At 38.7% G+C, this 16,605-nt stretch overlaps 1 protein-coding gene and 1 pseudogene across 2 annotated transcripts; one reads left to right on the top strand and one right to left on the bottom strand.

Annotated features, from left to right (window-relative positions):
- The first annotated feature begins 688 nt into the window (after positions 1 to 688).
- LOC118344679 lies at positions 689 to 1,624 on the top strand (annotated as a pseudogene).
- A 353-nt stretch (positions 1,625 to 1,977) lies between these two features.
- Positions 1,978 to 16,000, bottom strand: LOC109020397 (fatty-acid-binding protein 2). 2 transcript variants are annotated; one of them, XM_019002856.2, is made up of 13 exons: positions 15,807 to 16,000; positions 6,958 to 7,318; positions 6,761 to 6,864; positions 6,414 to 6,636; positions 5,194 to 5,269; positions 4,987 to 5,089; positions 4,596 to 4,664; positions 3,429 to 3,465; positions 3,262 to 3,336; positions 3,137 to 3,188; positions 2,762 to 2,806; positions 2,442 to 2,532; positions 1,978 to 2,302 (listed from the first exon to the last, which is right to left on the bottom strand). In XM_019002856.2, exons 2-13 carry the CDS (start codon positions 7,243 to 7,245, stop codon positions 2,278 to 2,280), a joined length of 1,188 nt encoding a protein of 395 aa, XP_018858401.1. In that variant the 5' UTR covers positions 7,246 to 7,318; positions 15,807 to 16,000; the 3' UTR covers positions 1,978 to 2,277. The 2 variants fall into 2 exon arrangements, with proteins under 2 accessions (XP_018858401.1, XP_035542017.1); XM_035686124.1 differs by having other exon boundaries at positions 6,761 to 7,318.
- Between the last annotated feature and the right edge of the window lie 605 nt (positions 16,001 to 16,605).

Here is a 16,605-nt window from a genome sequence, read left to right as displayed (position 1 = left end):
TCTTAGAGTTACCCACTTTCTTCAAAAGGGAGGTTTGCACAATCTAAAGCTGCAAATATTGTTTCTCTATCAACAAGCAATATTGAGCAACTCATGCCTTTTTTATTAGAATGTATGAACTGAAAAGAGGTTCGGAAATGTTGAAGATTGTGGAAGGCAACTTCTCACTTTTAGAAACCCTTTGACGATCAAATTAAAGGTGACAATAAGGAATTCTTGTAATCCACCAGCTCTATTTTACTAGAAATAAATTACACCCATTAGGTCCGGTTTGAATACACAGTTCAGATGAGATAAGATAATATATTTTGAATAGTAGTGAGATTTTTTGAGTTAAGATGAGATAAGATAGTTTATAAAAAATTGGATAGTGATATGAGATGAGATAATTTTGACTTTTTGAGATTTGATAAAGGAAAATACTAAAACCACTACTGGGTATTCCCAACATTTTAAGTAAATGTTATATAGGTGACTGACACATTAAGTTACTTAAAGCACATCGCATCGATAAGTACAACTAGAAATGAAAAATTTAAGATAAAAAGTAGCACCACTACAATATTGCTCGAGACTGATGGCATTTTGGCATTCATGTGAGCTTAAGAGTAATTCTACTCTTAGGCCGGTCTAGTCTCCAACACCACACACTAATGATGTGGCAAACCGGTTTCTTAAAAACGGTCTAATGCTTCTTCCCCCCCCCCCCCTTCCGACAGGGAAGATCGTGTCCCTCAAGAAGACTCGCCTCCACGAGGACGAGGAAGGCGTCCCTCCCACCACTCTTCGCGAGGTCTCCATCTTCCGCATGCTCTCCTGCGATCCCCACGTCGTCAGGTTGATCGATGTTAAAAATGTTAGAATAAAGAAGGGAAGACAATACTCTACTTGGTCTTTGAGTACATGGAAACTGATATCAAAACGTTCATCCAGAGCTTCCGTCAAACAGGAGAGAACATTCTTGCAAGAATCATTAAGGGTACGTTTGGGTAGTGAGAAGTGTTGAGAATGTTTGTAAATAATAGTGAAAAAGTAACGAAAAAGTAATAATAAAATATTAAATAGTAGTAAAAAGTAGGTGAAAAGTAATGAATAGTAAAAAAGTAGGTAAAAAGTAATAATAAAGTAAAGAATAATAGTGAGAGTACTTGAGGTACTTGATGTTCCAACTTTGCAAGGATGTTGCTTTTTGCCACGGTAACGGAATATTACACAGGGATCTAAAACCACACAATCTTTTGATGGACCCAAAGACACTGGTGCTTAAATTAGCAGATCTTGGACTTGCTCGATCATTTACCGTGCCAATTAAGAAGTATACTCATGAGATATTGACTCTGTGGTATAGAGCTCTTGAAGTCCTTTTAGGGTCTACCCATTACTCAACTGCTGTAGATATGTGGTCTGTTGGTTGTATATTTGCTGAGCTCCTCACAAAGCAAGCACTCTTCCAAAGAGATTCTGAACTGCAGCAACTCCTCCACATATTCAAGTTATTAGGTACTCCAAATGAAGAAATGTGGCCTGGTGTAAGCGTCTAATGCATTGGCATGAGCACCCCCATTGTTCTAGGTTTGATTGCTGTGAACCCTACTTTTAAGATTTTAATGACAATATATGGTTGCTTAGGTGCCTCCATAATTTCAGAAAAAAGAAAAAGAAAAAGAAAAAGAAAAAGGTCCATATGTGTTATTTGGTTGGGCTTCGGTAGGTAGGGGGGAGAGCAAAGAAGGAGGGGTGGGGGGACAGCAGAGAAGGAAGCGTAGCGGGAGAACGTGGGAGGAGAAATTCGAACTGAAGACTCAGGAAGAAAGTGAAAAATGTCTAGAGTAACGAATCGTTTTAAGAAATAAAAAATAAAGAAAAGCCAGCTCGGTGTGTGGTGTTGGAGACTTAAGTGGCCTTAGAGTAGAATTACTCATGAGCTTAATTTCAACGTGCAGTGGGTATATTCAGTCACAATGTTGAGGATGAAGATGAAAGATTAGATAGCTAGGCATATGCAACCGAATTCATAAACATGGTGGCAGCAGAAAACTGCCAAACACTACAATTCTAAGAGTAACCCAATCCTTTCCCATGGAAGCATGGAACAACTGTTTCAAAAATGTGGAAACAACATTATTCTTTTAATTTCGTTTAGAATTTTTGTCAGAAAATATACATATATACCTGACAATTAGATTGATGCCATTCCAAATAAAAGGCTACAAAGAATTGCTGAGGGTAATCGAATTTGAACTACTCTAATAACCTGTATGCCAATATCCGGCATATTCACCTGGTGACCAGCTGGTCCCCCCTGCCACAACAAATCACTCCACAACTGAGCCACTTTTTTGTTAAGTAACCGACCACCAGAAGAAGTCCATTAAATCAGCAACCACTTTCCCACATAAAAGGGGGAATAATGGAGTAAGAAAAATCAAAAAGTTCAGCACCTTCTAATGAGATGAACAACATTTTTGCCAATCTCTTCTTTTGTTTGAACTGACACTGGAACATCGCCGATGTACATGTCGAAGAAAGCCCCTAATGGTAAAGATGCAGAAATTAGAATTGAAACCATTATTCATTAGCACATATTAAAAGTTTTAAAAAACTACAAAAAGAAAAACACTGAAAAACAGGTGCAGATAAAAGCCTTCTGTCATGAATCTCATTCCTCATCTATATTGAAGCATCGTGGACAGATTACAGTGAGTAAAAATGTGACAAGAAAGTTAATTTCAAAGTTAATTGAATAGGAGAATTCACTTACTACATAAATCCTTGCTATGGACCACTCCAATCTTGTTACCACCAACTGCAAAAACAAACATAATTTCAAAGTTAAATAACACCGAGAAAGTTTGTAAAATCAATCACGTTCAGACCTCATCCAGTACGGATTTGAAGCATCAAGTTGACTATAATTTATAATTAATAGCACAGTATCAGCAAAAAAATAAAAAAAAAACACTTTAAAATTTATTGCGTACAGCAAGAAGAAAAGGAGATGTCTGAGGGGCTTCTTATGGAATCAATGGATATTTAAACCCCTACTTTCTACTTTCTCTAATTTACCATTACCATACACACACATTTATGATGTCAAACATATATAGTGCAGAATTTTTCCGGCCAAGCCACTCACTTTCAGTAATTAGTTGTCCATCAGCTGTTCGTCGAAAATCAATTGTTGTTCCCTGAAATGTTCCGGTAAGGTTGACATTAATACTGTTATACCAATATAGAAAACAGATGCAATTAGCAAATTACCGCAGGTATTGGAATATCTTGGGTGAAGTGGGAACCAAACATTCTCACGCAATGGTAGTCAGTGTCTGGGTTTATCTGATAAACCAAAGAACAAAATAAAAAATCAAGAATTTGAAAAAAATTAATTTACAGCATAAGAATGTATTTTCACAATGGTGATCAAATACCTTCACTAGTCTGGCTCGAAGGGATTTCTCAAAAGCACTGCAAGAAATGTACTTGAGGCATATGAATGAGGAAGAATATACATGAATTTCACATATGTTGCCACTATTTACAATTCTAAAATTAACTAATATAAATCCTCTCGAGACTTGAGATAAGCAAGGTAAAATCAAGCCTAGTTGAAGCTAAGGTTGGTTTACAGGAAAATAAACTCCCATTTCTAAAAACTAACTAATAAAAATGCTGTCAAGAGACTTGAGCTAAGCAAGGAAAACTCAAGCCTATTTGAAGCTCAGCTTGGTTTACATGAACATAAACTCACATCAACAAACTAAGGGTAGGTTTGGGAGGTGGGATGAGAATTTTGTGTTTTGTTTTAGCGTTTAAAATATTATATTTTAGTATTATTATTGTATTGGGATTTGAAAAAATTGAATTGAGATTTAAAAAAGTTGAATTGTTTATTATATTTTGTATGGGAATTTGAAAAATGTGTAATGATGAGATGAGATGAGAATTTTGTGTCTCATCCCATCCCCCAAACCTGCCCTAAGCCTACAGAGAGAGTAGAGTTTCTGGGCGGGGGGACTGACAAGCCTAGAGCCAGAATGCCTAAATCCAATCAATACCACAACAGCTTAAAACAAACTTCACCTAGTGAAGTTCATAGCACATACAGTTCAGCAGATCTTCACAAGCCAACATGGGGAAAGATCATGCAGCAAGTGTTAAAAACATTGCATATGTCAAGACTGTTCCAGTCAAAGTAAGGCCTCGTTTGTTTTCAAAACACATCTCATCTCATTATTACAACTTTTCCAAATTCCCACACAAAATGAAATAAACAATTCAATTTTTTCAAATCCCAAAACAATAATAATATTAAAAAAATATATTCTAACAATATTTTATTTAATTTTCAACTTTTATCTCAATTGCGAAAACAAACAAGGCCTAAATATACAAACATTTTTTTATTGGCACCGAGTGTTTAAGAACAACGTCCCGACTAATCTCGGGGGTGCACAGGCCCTTAGTAAGGAGTTTCCCACAGGTGCACCTTAAGTAATTCAAGGGAAAAATCTCTAGTACGATGGCCCGTAGAAGTTGTTTGCATCCAAACATGTAAATTCACAAAGCGTATGTCCAAAAGAAGATATGCAACTTACTCTTTAACGGTATTGATTTTAATACCATTGCAATTGACCACAAGCCTAACAGCCATATTAATATTCTCCCTGCACCAGCATGAAAATAAATTTAGGCTGAGTTTGGATGTATACATTTTATAGAAAGTTGAAAAAAGTTGTGGGTCTTATATATAAAGATGTGTTAAGTTGAAAAAGGTTATGAGTCCCAGGTGTAAGGAGATTTTGAGTTGAGATGAGTGTAGTAATTTGAGAGTTGAGTGTTTGGATATTAGACTCATAGCTTAAAATTAGACTGAGCTCAGCTAAGTCTTGCAACCAAATGCATCCTTAATCCATCGGTGAAAATGAGAAGAAAATATATGAACTTCGGTTAAAGAACTTCTCTAGGTTCATGAACATTGCTCAATACCTGAGAAGATCCTCATAAAAATCATTGCGTTTATTCAGTTCATCCACTGAAATTGAGGCATACTTTGGACCCAATTTCTCACAAACAGAGTAAGGATGGACGTCTATAAGAAAGAATCAAGAAAGATTAACTTAGAGAATAGCAAAATAATTGAGAGTAAAATTATATATAACACAGAAGCATCAAGTGAAATCTTAAAACACTCACAAAAACCAAACGCATAGATCTTTAGAGATTTGATTTTGAGAATTTTCATAGTTCTCGATCCAGTTCCCACAAGGACCTGAAGTGCAAGTAGAAGTTGTTCACATCAAACAAGTTTTGATAAGGGGAAAAAGGGCTGGTAAACATAATACCAAAAAATACATAGAAGTAACAATAAATATTAATAGAGAGCTCAATACAAGTAATTGCACATGTATCCTGGGTCATCAGTTACCAAAACTCATTTTAAGATATAAATCCAGAAAAGAATGTCAACATTTGATTAAATCCATCATCTCTAACCACAGTAAAATCTCAGTCTCAGCAACACAAGTGAACCAGGTTGATGTTAATTTTGATGCCAAGGTGGAGATTTACTTTCTTTGACTTTTGTTGACTGCTGCTGCTATCTTCTCTTTTCTATCTAGGCCCTAACATAAATTCTGTATCTAAAAAAAACCAGGGAGGACGAAAAAACTTTGCAGTCCAACATAAAATAGATTTTCATTTAAAAATGTGGAAGAATTTGGAAGTGGCACAGAATCAAAACTGTTGGACTTCTGCAAATTCTAGAAAGTTAATACGTCAGACAACGCACACCTTTGGCTAATTTAATTCGATGGAGAGATAAACCAGTGGCTCTTTCCATTGTGCAAGCAAGATTGGTTGGATTAGCCCACTTTTCTGTAGGTTATATATTCACTTACACGGCTTTCTTGATTGCCTCTACATCGGGCAAATTTGGTTAATTCTTAGGTCCCAATGGGTTGGACTTGAGTCGGCTAAAAAACGACATACAACCTTGGCAAGAACGGCGTTCTGCAGTACAAGATCTTCGAAATTGGCCAATGTTAATGCCAGTGGTTATAGCTCATATACCCCAAATTACTGAAGGAGCATTAGAAATCAGAATTACTCATGCAGTTCTTTTTAGAAGTAATAAAACTACATTAAAAGGCACAATCCAAGTACACGATGTACACAAGAGAAGTATTTATCAAGCTTTGAAAAATTCCAGTTTAAGCGTCAGGTAGTCACCAGTATAGACAGAGCAAATATATAAATAATTTTCTTTTTATAAGTAAAAAGAAGAAGCAAATATATAAATAAGTAGCAACATTAACAAAGATTTACAAATTACAGTGCATTATTTATAGTTGGTAGAGTAATATAACTGAGATTGAAAAGATCAAGCACCCATTTGGATGATAAGAAATGCTTACCTCTGAACTTAAACTGGAGTTCTTCTCTCCAGCTAAAATGTCGTCCAAAATCATAGGAAACTCAATGCCAGTTCTGGGCTCAACTGCATGTCTTGTCCGGTTCAAGTCAGGCAAAGCTAGACCAGTATATCTTTGATTTTCAACCTCACAAGATCTTTGACCCATATATCCATGCACTTGTACATTAGCATTCTCCAATGAAACAGTTAGTACCTCTGATGATCTGGTGGCATTAAATCAGAAAGGGAACAAGTTTCTAGGGTTAGACTGATGTCAAAATCACACCACAAAACAACAGGGAGCATGCGCATGACAATCGACTTAAGAAATATTTAATGACTTCTTACAAGTTATCAAATGGTGGTATAAGCACTGCAGCCAGTGAGAACAAAGGATATGATTGAAGCATTTTGGCTTCTCTGAACCGAATCTTCATCATGAGACTTGACATCTTATCAAAAAGCAGTGGGGCGTCAGGTTTTTCTTTCGATCTATTGAAGCAAAATCCAATAAGATTATGCCTTCTAGAAGTAAGGTGCTTAACTTGTGTAGAAGATGCAGGGCTTCTGGGTTTTGAACCATGCGAAGTTATATCCTGAGTCATATTTGAAGTAGAAGTACTAGAGAACCAAAAAAGCAAAGCACCGGCTAACTTTGACACACAGTCAAATGCTTCTCGGAGAGCTAAACTTCCAGGGACATACATGTTTTGAGATTGGTGCATCGAATTATCAAGAAATGAGCTAATCTGTGAAAATAAATGAACCCCAAAATTGTGCAACACAAAGGATTCAATTGGAATGATATCTGGCGAGCCTCCATCAAGATCCATGAGAAACAACCAATGATTGCACTTATTAACTTAGGTGCTGTACAATATTGGGGGTATGGGGAATTCAAACGTCCTGCACAATGAATTATGAGTAACATAAGAATCACAAGACTTATTTTTGGATAATAAATCTTTATTAAAAGCGCAAATTGGCCAACCCAAGTACATAGAATACATACAAGGGAGACTGCCCATCCAGAAGGAGAAAAAAAAGATATAAGAAAATCATGCATGTTTAGCCCATTAAAGTCCATAAAAGCAGTCCAAAGGAAAATGGTATCAATAAAAAGCAACAGTTGAGCTACTCCAGCATATCTATTTGCAGTCGGCAAATATTTTATCCTTCCTTCCCTTCCAAATAAACCAAATGGCAGAAGGAGGAATAATCACAAGACATGTTATACATCCCTACAAGATTTAGTTGGAATGGCCATATTTCCTTTATATATGACACCTAGAAAGGGTTGTAGGGCAGTTCAAAAAATACATATTAAGAAAAGTCACAACCATAGCATCAGAGGAAAAAAAAAGTTCAGGTATGCAAGAGTTTGAACACCTCACTTTTCCTGTTCAACTTTATTTTCAAAAGATTAAATTTCAATTCTAAATCAATTTGATATATGATGAAAATAACTTCTAAAATTAACACTAGATTACAAATAACAAAGAAGAAAAGAAAAAAACTAGATGCTTCAACTAATACCAAGGTGGTGATGAAAAATGCTTCCGATCAGAAATGAAGGGACCAGCTTTTGGAGTTAAAAGAGATGGTGGAGGGGCTAATCATACAGGTGGATGAAGGGATGGGCTCAGGTATGGGCTTGGAGTGGAGTAAAGAGAACATTGGATCTAGTGGGCTTCAAATGGGCTGCTCTAATTGTAAAACTAGTGGCTTATAATCACAGATAGGGGTAAAACTAAAATTGGCCAGGACCAGTGTCCAACCCAACCCATGCACGTTTGGCGGCCAAGAACCTAGAAATGGGTTTAGGCTCGAGGTCTCCCCACTGCACGCCAATGGTTGCTCCTCCTCTTGGGGTGTCATAGATTCGTTTGCCAGTAGTAGCCGGTCCTCCCCTTTGGATGTCCCTTTGAATAGTACCGTCGGCAAGCGAGAACAAGGGTAGTTACGAAACGGGTTCAGCTTCGGTTTCTCTCCCTAGGATGATGGTAGTTCTGCACCCCCTCCGGGATGTCACAGATATGTTTGCTGGTTGCCAATGATTAATCTGCCGCCACTCAGATGGAAGTATTTCCTGACGAGCAAAATATGGGTGTATACAAAGCTGGCTCAAACTCGGTTTCTACGTTCTGCATGCCAATGGCTAGATCAGCCCCCCAAGGCCAAGGGTGTCACAAACTTGTTCGCCGGATGCTATAGGTTCCTTTACCGTCGTCCCTCCGACGAAAGAGTCACCAGCGAGCGAGAACGAGGAAGATTCTTCGTCGGGAATGCATGAGGAAGCCAAATTCCAGTTGGTTTCCACTCTCTTACCAAAGGTGATTCATTGCCATCTTACACCTTTAGTTAGTGATATCCATAAGTGGAGGCCTTTCTTCTTTGATGAACCAGGGGATTTGATCTAGTTGCAGGAAGTGGAGGTAGATCATTTGGAGACAAACTCGGGGGGGGGGGAGAGGCAAATGCAGGTAGCACCCCTAGTTTGGGTTGGAGATACGGCTCTTAAGGATGCTTATCCCTTGATTTTTAGAATTGCAAGGGAACAAGATGCTTTGGTGGCTGATTTGAGGGAAATTACTAATGGTTCACAACAATGGAATGTCAGTTTCATTAGGGAGGCACATGATTGGGAGGTTGGTGTCTTTGCTGAATTCTTCAACTTGTTATACACCATTGGAACTGATGATAAAGTGGTGGATAAGTTTGGTTGGACTCTTTCTAGTAAAGGAAAATTTCTTGCATGCTCTTTCTATAAGGTTCTTACTACTCAAGCTAATAATCACTTTCCTTGGAAGAGCATTTGGAGGAGTAAAGAGCCGGGGTTAAGGCTGCTTTTTTTTGTTTGGACTGCATCCTTAGGGAAGATCCTGACCATTGACAACCTAAGGAAATGTCGGTTTATCTTTATTGATTGGCGTTGTATGTGCAAAAATAGTAGCGAAACAGTAGATCATTTACTTCCACATTGTGAGTTTGCAAGGGGTCTCATGGAATTACTTTCTTTGCAAAATGGGATTGGCATGGGTTATGCTGGGGAGGATGGTTGACCTACTAGCTAGTTGTAGAGAGATCAAGGGGATACCCCAGATTGCAATTTTGCGGAAGTTGGCTCCCATTTGTCTACTTTGGTGCATTTGGAGGGAAAGGAATGGCTGAAAGTTTGAGGATCGACAACGCTCTTTGGAAGAGTTTAAGAGTTTTCTTTTGGAAGACTATTTATGTGGGCCATTGTTGAAGTTGTGCGCTTTGAGCTTTTAAGTGTTATGTTTCAAATGTTTGTCATTTAGTCTTTACTATTTCAGTCATTTTAGTTATTTTTCCTTTCTCTTAGAAGGTTGTGGCTGTAGGAATCTGGGGGTATAAGTAAGAGAAGGGACTAGAATATCTGGAAAATTATAAATAGCTTTAATCTGTAAGGAGGTTGGGTTCCCTTGAAGAATCCCTTATCAATATATGTGTGACTCTCTTTAGCATTTTCACAAACACCTTTCAGCCATCTCTTATTTACATTACAGCACTTATTGTTACAGCTCCATTCATTTTGTTAGTTACATCACAACAATCATAGTAGGTTCTTAACAATTGGTATCTAGAGCCACCGATTCTTCATGGACGGGGTAAGCTTCAACAAATAACAAGCAAATTTGTTGTTGATGGAAAAGATTCTTGACAAAATGTTGCACATTACAGAATTAATCGACTGAATGCATGAAATCACAAGGTTTTCACATAAGTACAGGAATACCTCTTGGTCTGGGAAGACCAAGATGCGGAGGAGAGAGTAGAAAAGGCAACGGAGGTGGAGGAGAGTGCAGTGGTGTCCACAGAAGTTGTTCCCAAAGCTCTTCCCTCACTTCCCTTAAATCCCTCACCCTCACCACAAAAAAACCGGTTTGACTATATTACAACCTGCAAATCCCTCTCACTATCATTTCTCCACATCTTCCCTAAGAGAAAACCTTATAAACAAACAATCGTCCCTAAGGATGTTTGTCTCTTTCCACACCTCACTCATGGTCAAATCGAGACAAGACTATATGGATGGTTGTTGACAGAAGGGGGAAATGAACAAGAAAGGAATGTAGGAGCTAAATCTGGGCAAGACCTCCCCAGTGAAGCAAGTGAAGTGGGGCAACACAAGAACACTCTGGTCTCATGTTCTAGGTTGTGGATTTTTGACCTTGGCATTCGCACCTCCTTTCAAAACCACATAGCATGGAACAACATAGGGGTCATGGGAGCCGCCCATCGCTGGCCATTCCATCACCTTCGACGGCCAGATCTGGTTTTATACCACAACTGAGGATTTTGGAAGTTCCAGGGTGGAAGCTTCCTCTTATTCTCTGCTCAACACCGATCCAGAGCTCCCTTTCCCTCTCTTGGCTCAACTGCCGCTTGGTATTGCGTTGGAACCTGAAGGGGTGGTGATTGGAGCGTTGTTGGCTATTATAGCATTGCTTTGTATTGGGTACCATAGGAAGCACTCCCGAATAGGGAATAGCAGTTCTCGGAGGGCAGCAACCATCCCTACCCTTACGAATGGTGCCGATACTTGCACCATATTATCCGAATTCGACCTTGAACAACCTTCGACCATTGTCATCCTCCTCTCGGTTGCTCGATGCTTAACAGAGCTTGGTGGCAGACCCGAAGCCCATGTGGAAGCTTTAATGGGTAAACCAGAGTACTCTGAGGACATGGTAAACGTGATAATGGACTGTGGAGCTGTTCTAGCTTTGGTAAGGCATCTCCAGGCACTGACAGTGGTAAAAGACGACAGCAGTCCAAGGCCTTGTGAGCATGAGGTGGAGAAAGGAAGCGCTTATGCACTTGGACTTCTCGCTATTAAACCAGCACATCAACAGCTCATAGTTGATGCTGGAACTCTACCACATCTTGTGGATTTGTTAAAGAGGCCAAAGAATGGTGGTAACTCCCTACCTCATGAAAATAGCTGCATTAAAACCCGTGTTAGGATTGAAGGTGGTATCCCTCCTCTTGTTCAAGTGCTCGAGTATGCGGGTACAAGGGTACAAAGAGCAGCTGCAGGGGTCCTACAAACCCTTGCATTTAAAAATGATGGAAACGAAACTCAGATTGTAGAAGGCAATGCTCTACCAACCCTTGTACTACTGCTTTGGTCTGAGGATGCCACTATACATTATAAATCGGTTGGTGTGGTAGGGAACCTGGTGCACTCATTCCCAAAGGTTAAAAAAGATGTTCTCCTCGTTGGAGCTTTACAACCTGTTATTAGATTGCTTAGTTCCTACTTTCTGGAAAGCGAAAGGGAAGCAGCTCTGTTACTTGGTCAATTTGATGGAGCTGATTAGGAAAGCAAGGTTGTTGTGCAAGAGGTTGTTGAGAAGGTGCTCACCGAGCCCATTCAGCTGCATTTCGCTATCGCAAACGTTGGCAGAGGATTCAACCTGATCGAGGCTTTTTGGCTTATAACGAAAAGATTGGGGTCTCGTATGCCTTTTATTATTTCTACAACTAATGGAATAATTGGAAGTGATTCTCTCACCAATGAATATAGAGAGGTGAAGTGGATAGATATTGGTGGTGATTTCCACGATGAAGATGGCTATATACCCGCAAAAGATTTAAATATTGGTATTGTTTTGAATGTTTGGTATCTACCAGGATTAAAAGTTGATGCTATCCCACTTTTACGATCAGTAAAGGAACCTCGAGTGGCAATGGTCGACCAGTTTGTAACGGATATTAAGGATTACACAGCCTCTGTTTCGGGTTGCGCATCCCCTATTGGGGGATTATAATGTTTAGAGAAAGGCTTGTTGACATGAAACCCATTATTGATGTGTTGGATTATGCTATGCCAATGGAAACTATCATTGTGGGTGATGAGCAAGGCCGCTTTTCTTACAAAAGTGGGAATGAGTCTAGAAATGTCTGTGGGAGTACAAAATACTTATCAAATGTTGGAGGTTCTGAACTGACAGTTGAAATAAAAATAAAAATATTGGATTCTCAAACATATACTCTGACATTTGAGAAAAAAGTGCCACTTCCTGCTTTAAAACAGTGGATTGCTTCCATCATTGGTGTGTTGTCAGAGCATCAACGCCTAATATGCTGTGGAAGGGTTCTAAAGGAGGCGTTGAGCAAAATGACCTCGGCTCTAGTTGTGAATGGTTTTGTGGCAGGTTTCTCAATTGGATCTCCGAATAGGGGACTTATTAACATTTCACATTTGTTATTTGCAGATGACACACTTTTTCCCTGTGAGGCAGATCATAACTAGGTTCGAGTTCTAAAGGCCCTTCTCCTCTGTTTTGAAGCAGCATCTAGGTTGAAAATTAACTTGGACAAATCAGAGATGGTCCCTATTGGAGGGGTACAACCTATCAGACAGTTGGCTAATACTTTGGGGTGTCAAATTGCCTCGTTACCTATGACTTATCTAGGACTTCCTCCGCTGGAAGCCGCCTCAAGAGCGGTTACATTATGGGACCCGGTAATTGAGAAAGTAGAGCGCAGACTAGCAGGATGGAAGAGACTATACCTGGTAGGATTACTCTGATCAAGAGTACTCTATCTAATCTACCAACCTACTTTTTGTCCTTGTTCCCTATTCCAGCGAGTGTGACGCTTCGAATTGAGAAACTTCAAAGGGACTTCTTGTGGGGTGGAGTGGGGAAGGAATTCAAATTTCACCTTGTCAAGTGGGAGAAGGTTTATAGCCCTCTCTCGAACGGTGGTTTGGGCATCAGAAATATGAGATCTTTCAAACGGGCGTTACTGGGAAAATGGTTGTGGAGATACCATAAAGAATCCGAAGCTCTTTGGAAGATGGTGATAGAGAGCAAATATGGGGGTTGGTGCACAAAAGAAGTGAGAGGAGCGTATGGAGTGGGGTTATGGAAACATATAAGAAGAGGGTGATAAGTGTTTTCTCGTCACACTAGATTTCACCTAGGAGAAGGAACTAGAATTAAATTCTGGTATGATACTTGGTGTGACAATGGCGCTCTAAAAGATACATTTCCCTCATTATTCCGGGTTACAAGTGATAAAGATGCTTCAGTTGTGGAAGTCATGGGGAGATTGGGGGAGCAAATTCAGTGGAACATCAATTTCAATAAGGATGCACAAGATTGGGAAGTTAGCAATTTTGAAGCCTTTTACAGCCTTTGGTATTCCATAAACCCAAGCAATGCACATGATAGACTATGGTGGATACCTGCAGCTAAAGGTTCCTTCTCGGTTAGCTCTTTCTATAAGTCCATCACTCAAGAGCCTCACACTCAATTCCCATGGAGGAAGCTTTGGAGACACAAGGCGACGCCTAAAACGGCGTTTTGTGTGTGGACTGCTTCATTGGATAAGATTCTCACTACAGATAACTTGAGGAAACGTGGGTTGATCATTGCTGATTGGTGTTGCATGTGTCGGAAGGGGGGTGAATCTGTGGACCATCTTCTACTACATTGTGAGTCAGCTAAAGGGTTATGGAATGAGGTTCTTGGTAGAGTAGACTTGGCTTGGGTTATGCTTGAGACAGTTGTGGCGGTTTTGGCCAGCTGGACAAACATGAGAGGTATTCGACAGATTAAGGCTATGTGGAAGATGATCCCTATTTGCATCATGTGGTGTTTGTGGCAGGAGCGTAATGAACGAATGTTTGAGGACAAAGAGAGAACGATGGAGGAAATGAAACTTCTATTTCTTAGAACTCTTTGTACTTGGGCCATGGCAATAGACTCTAATGGCTTAGATTTTCATGATTTCCTTACTTCTATTGGGCCTACTTAGCTAGGGCAAACTATACATCTATCAGGCTTCGCCTATTCTTTGATTAATAGAATTTATTTACTTATCAAAAAAAAAAAAAAAGGATGATCAACTCCCTTCTTCCTATCATGTTGAAGATGGGCATACCTTACATCTTGTCACTTGAAATCCCTTTCCACCATCATCTAAAGGTGTACCCGATCATACAACAACTGATCCTCCTTCAACTACAAGCCATGGGCAGTTTGACAAGGGTGAAAAGAATATACTTGTTTTTGACCCCGTTGGTTAGACAATTGATGTCAGTATCCTGACAATGGATAATTTCTTTTTCAGTTATATACTCTTCTTTTAGAGGTGGTGTGTGACAATGGCACCAGTGCTATAAACCTTGTGGGCGATGTTTTTTTAAGGGGAGGAGATTGTTATGAACCTAAAGGTGAAACGGTATCGTGTAGGATTAAAGGAATACGCCGTCGTACATAGAGTGAAGGAAAACAATGTGTTTTGGTTAGCATTAGTGAAGCAATGCATTTTGAGCTTTAAGTGTTGCATTTCAAATGTCTATCATTTAGAGTGTGTTTGAATGTTGAAGTGAGTTGAGTTGAGTTGAGTTGAGATGATAAAATATTGTTAGAATATTATTTTTTAATATTATTATTATTTTGAGATTTGAAAAAGTTGAATTGTTTATTATATTTTATGTTGGGATTTGAAAAAATTGTAATAATGAGTTGAGATGAGTTTGAGATCCAAACTCACCCTTAGTCTTTACTATTTCAATCATTTTAGTTATTTTTCCTTTCTCTTAGAGGGTTGTGGCTGCAGGAATTTGGGGGCATAAGTCAGAGAAGGGACTAGAATGAGGCATCATTTGGAAAATTATCAATAGCTTTGATCTATAAGGAGATAGGGTTCCCTCGAAGAATCCCTTACAATATATGTGTGACTTTCTTTAACATTTTCACAAACACCTTTTAGCCATCTCTTATTTCCATTACAGCACCCATTGTTACAGCTCCATTCATTTTGTTAGTTCAACAATCACAGCAGGTTCTTAACACCGTTTCTAGTTTCTAACTAGGTGTAATATGTATACTTCATGTGTGCTTGGGCTATGTCTATTTCAATATCAATAAAATATCTTCTTACTTATAAAAAAAAATAAAATGCTTCCACCATGAACCATTAGAACTTCCCGAAATCCAAACTTATCATGGTCATATAAGTGTTCTCCAAAAAGAAATTGATATAGGGGAAACTTGGAAAATATAAAGAAACGGTGTACTCCAGCCACCCCTATACAACAAAATCTGAAAATTCCTAAAATATCGAGGACCACCAAGCTCATAACATTCTCAAAGAAAAACCTCAGATATTACGGAAGCTAAAGGCAACAATGTATACCATTATCCCCTTGATAACGGTCAATCAAAGCGGCATTCCGCCTCTCGTTCTGACTTATACATTTTTAATAGAAAAAAAAGAGAATATAAATTAAAGGCCTTCTAGGTTCCTTTAAAAATGCAAGAAAGTGTGGGAAAAGGGCCTTTCTTTAATAGGAAGCCAAACAGAAAACAAAGGCAACAATAAAAGGAAAAAATAAACGAAAAAAAAGAACCTGATATGAAACAAGGGCAAAGCAACGACGAGATCGCGAGGATTATATGAGATTGATTGGGGATTCGCCTTCTGCATTTAGGGTTTTTTCTTTCCCCTCGCGAATATATAAAAAGAGAGAAGACGAAAGGAGAGAAGGGAATATGCGTTGGGTGTGAAAGAAGAACAAGTCAGCAGAGTTGATTCAGAAAGGCCAAAACCGACCAGAAGAAACTTCCTCTTTTAGCCACGAGTCTGTTTGCGTCTTAAAAGATTTTGGGACGTTTTTTCACATGCTTTATTTTTTTTTGGCATTGGTTCATATAGGTCAAAAAAGTTTGCGCCTTTTAGCGACGACAATATTTGGATCTAAACAAAGTTTGACACGTTTTAGTTGCAAAAAGATGAATGACATTTTGCCTTCTCGCGGGCGTCGAAATGGACTCCGTTTCCAGTTAGAAAATGCTACTGAGACCGATAGAATGAACCGATCCGCGTGACACGCTAAAAAAAGAAAAAAACAAACAAAAATGAAAACGAAAACAAAAACAAAAACAAAAATCCCCTGCAATGGCCTAGCCAAGTTTTGTACCGAAAGAAATTGTGACTTTTGTGATGAAAGTTTTGTTGTTTGTTTTAGTATGTTATTTGAATATAGGATATGATTTTTGTATATTCTAATATTTCGGTTTAAGCAAGAGAAATGAAATTTGATAGAATTGCAACAAAATTTAGGGTTTCGGCCTATGCATATTTAACCTAGTTGTGATGCGTTTTAAATTTTTCTAATTAGATATTTAGATTTAGGATAAAAATTTATA

This window comes from Juglans regia, chromosome 15 (assembly GCF_001411555.2).
Source record: "Juglans regia cultivar Chandler chromosome 15, Walnut 2.0, whole genome shotgun sequence".
Classification (NCBI taxonomy): domain Eukaryota; kingdom Viridiplantae; phylum Streptophyta; class Magnoliopsida; order Fagales; family Juglandaceae; genus Juglans; species Juglans regia.
Note: the sequence above shows the minus strand (reverse complement) of the source record. Positions and strands in the feature narration are given on the sequence as shown.

Coding starts and splice junctions, on each gene's coding strand:
- LOC109020397 (XM_035686124.1), bottom strand. CDS start 7,245: ATGGATCTTGATGGAGGCTCGCCAGATATCATTCCAATTGAATCCTTT. Junction 4,665..4,986: donor TTTTATGAGGATCTTCTCAG/GTATTGAGCAAT, acceptor ATGCTGGTGCAG/GGAGAATATTAATATGGCTG. Junction 3,337..3,428: donor TTCGAGCCAGACTAGTGAAG/GTATTTGATCAC, acceptor TTGGTTTATCAG/ATAAACCCAGACACTGACTA.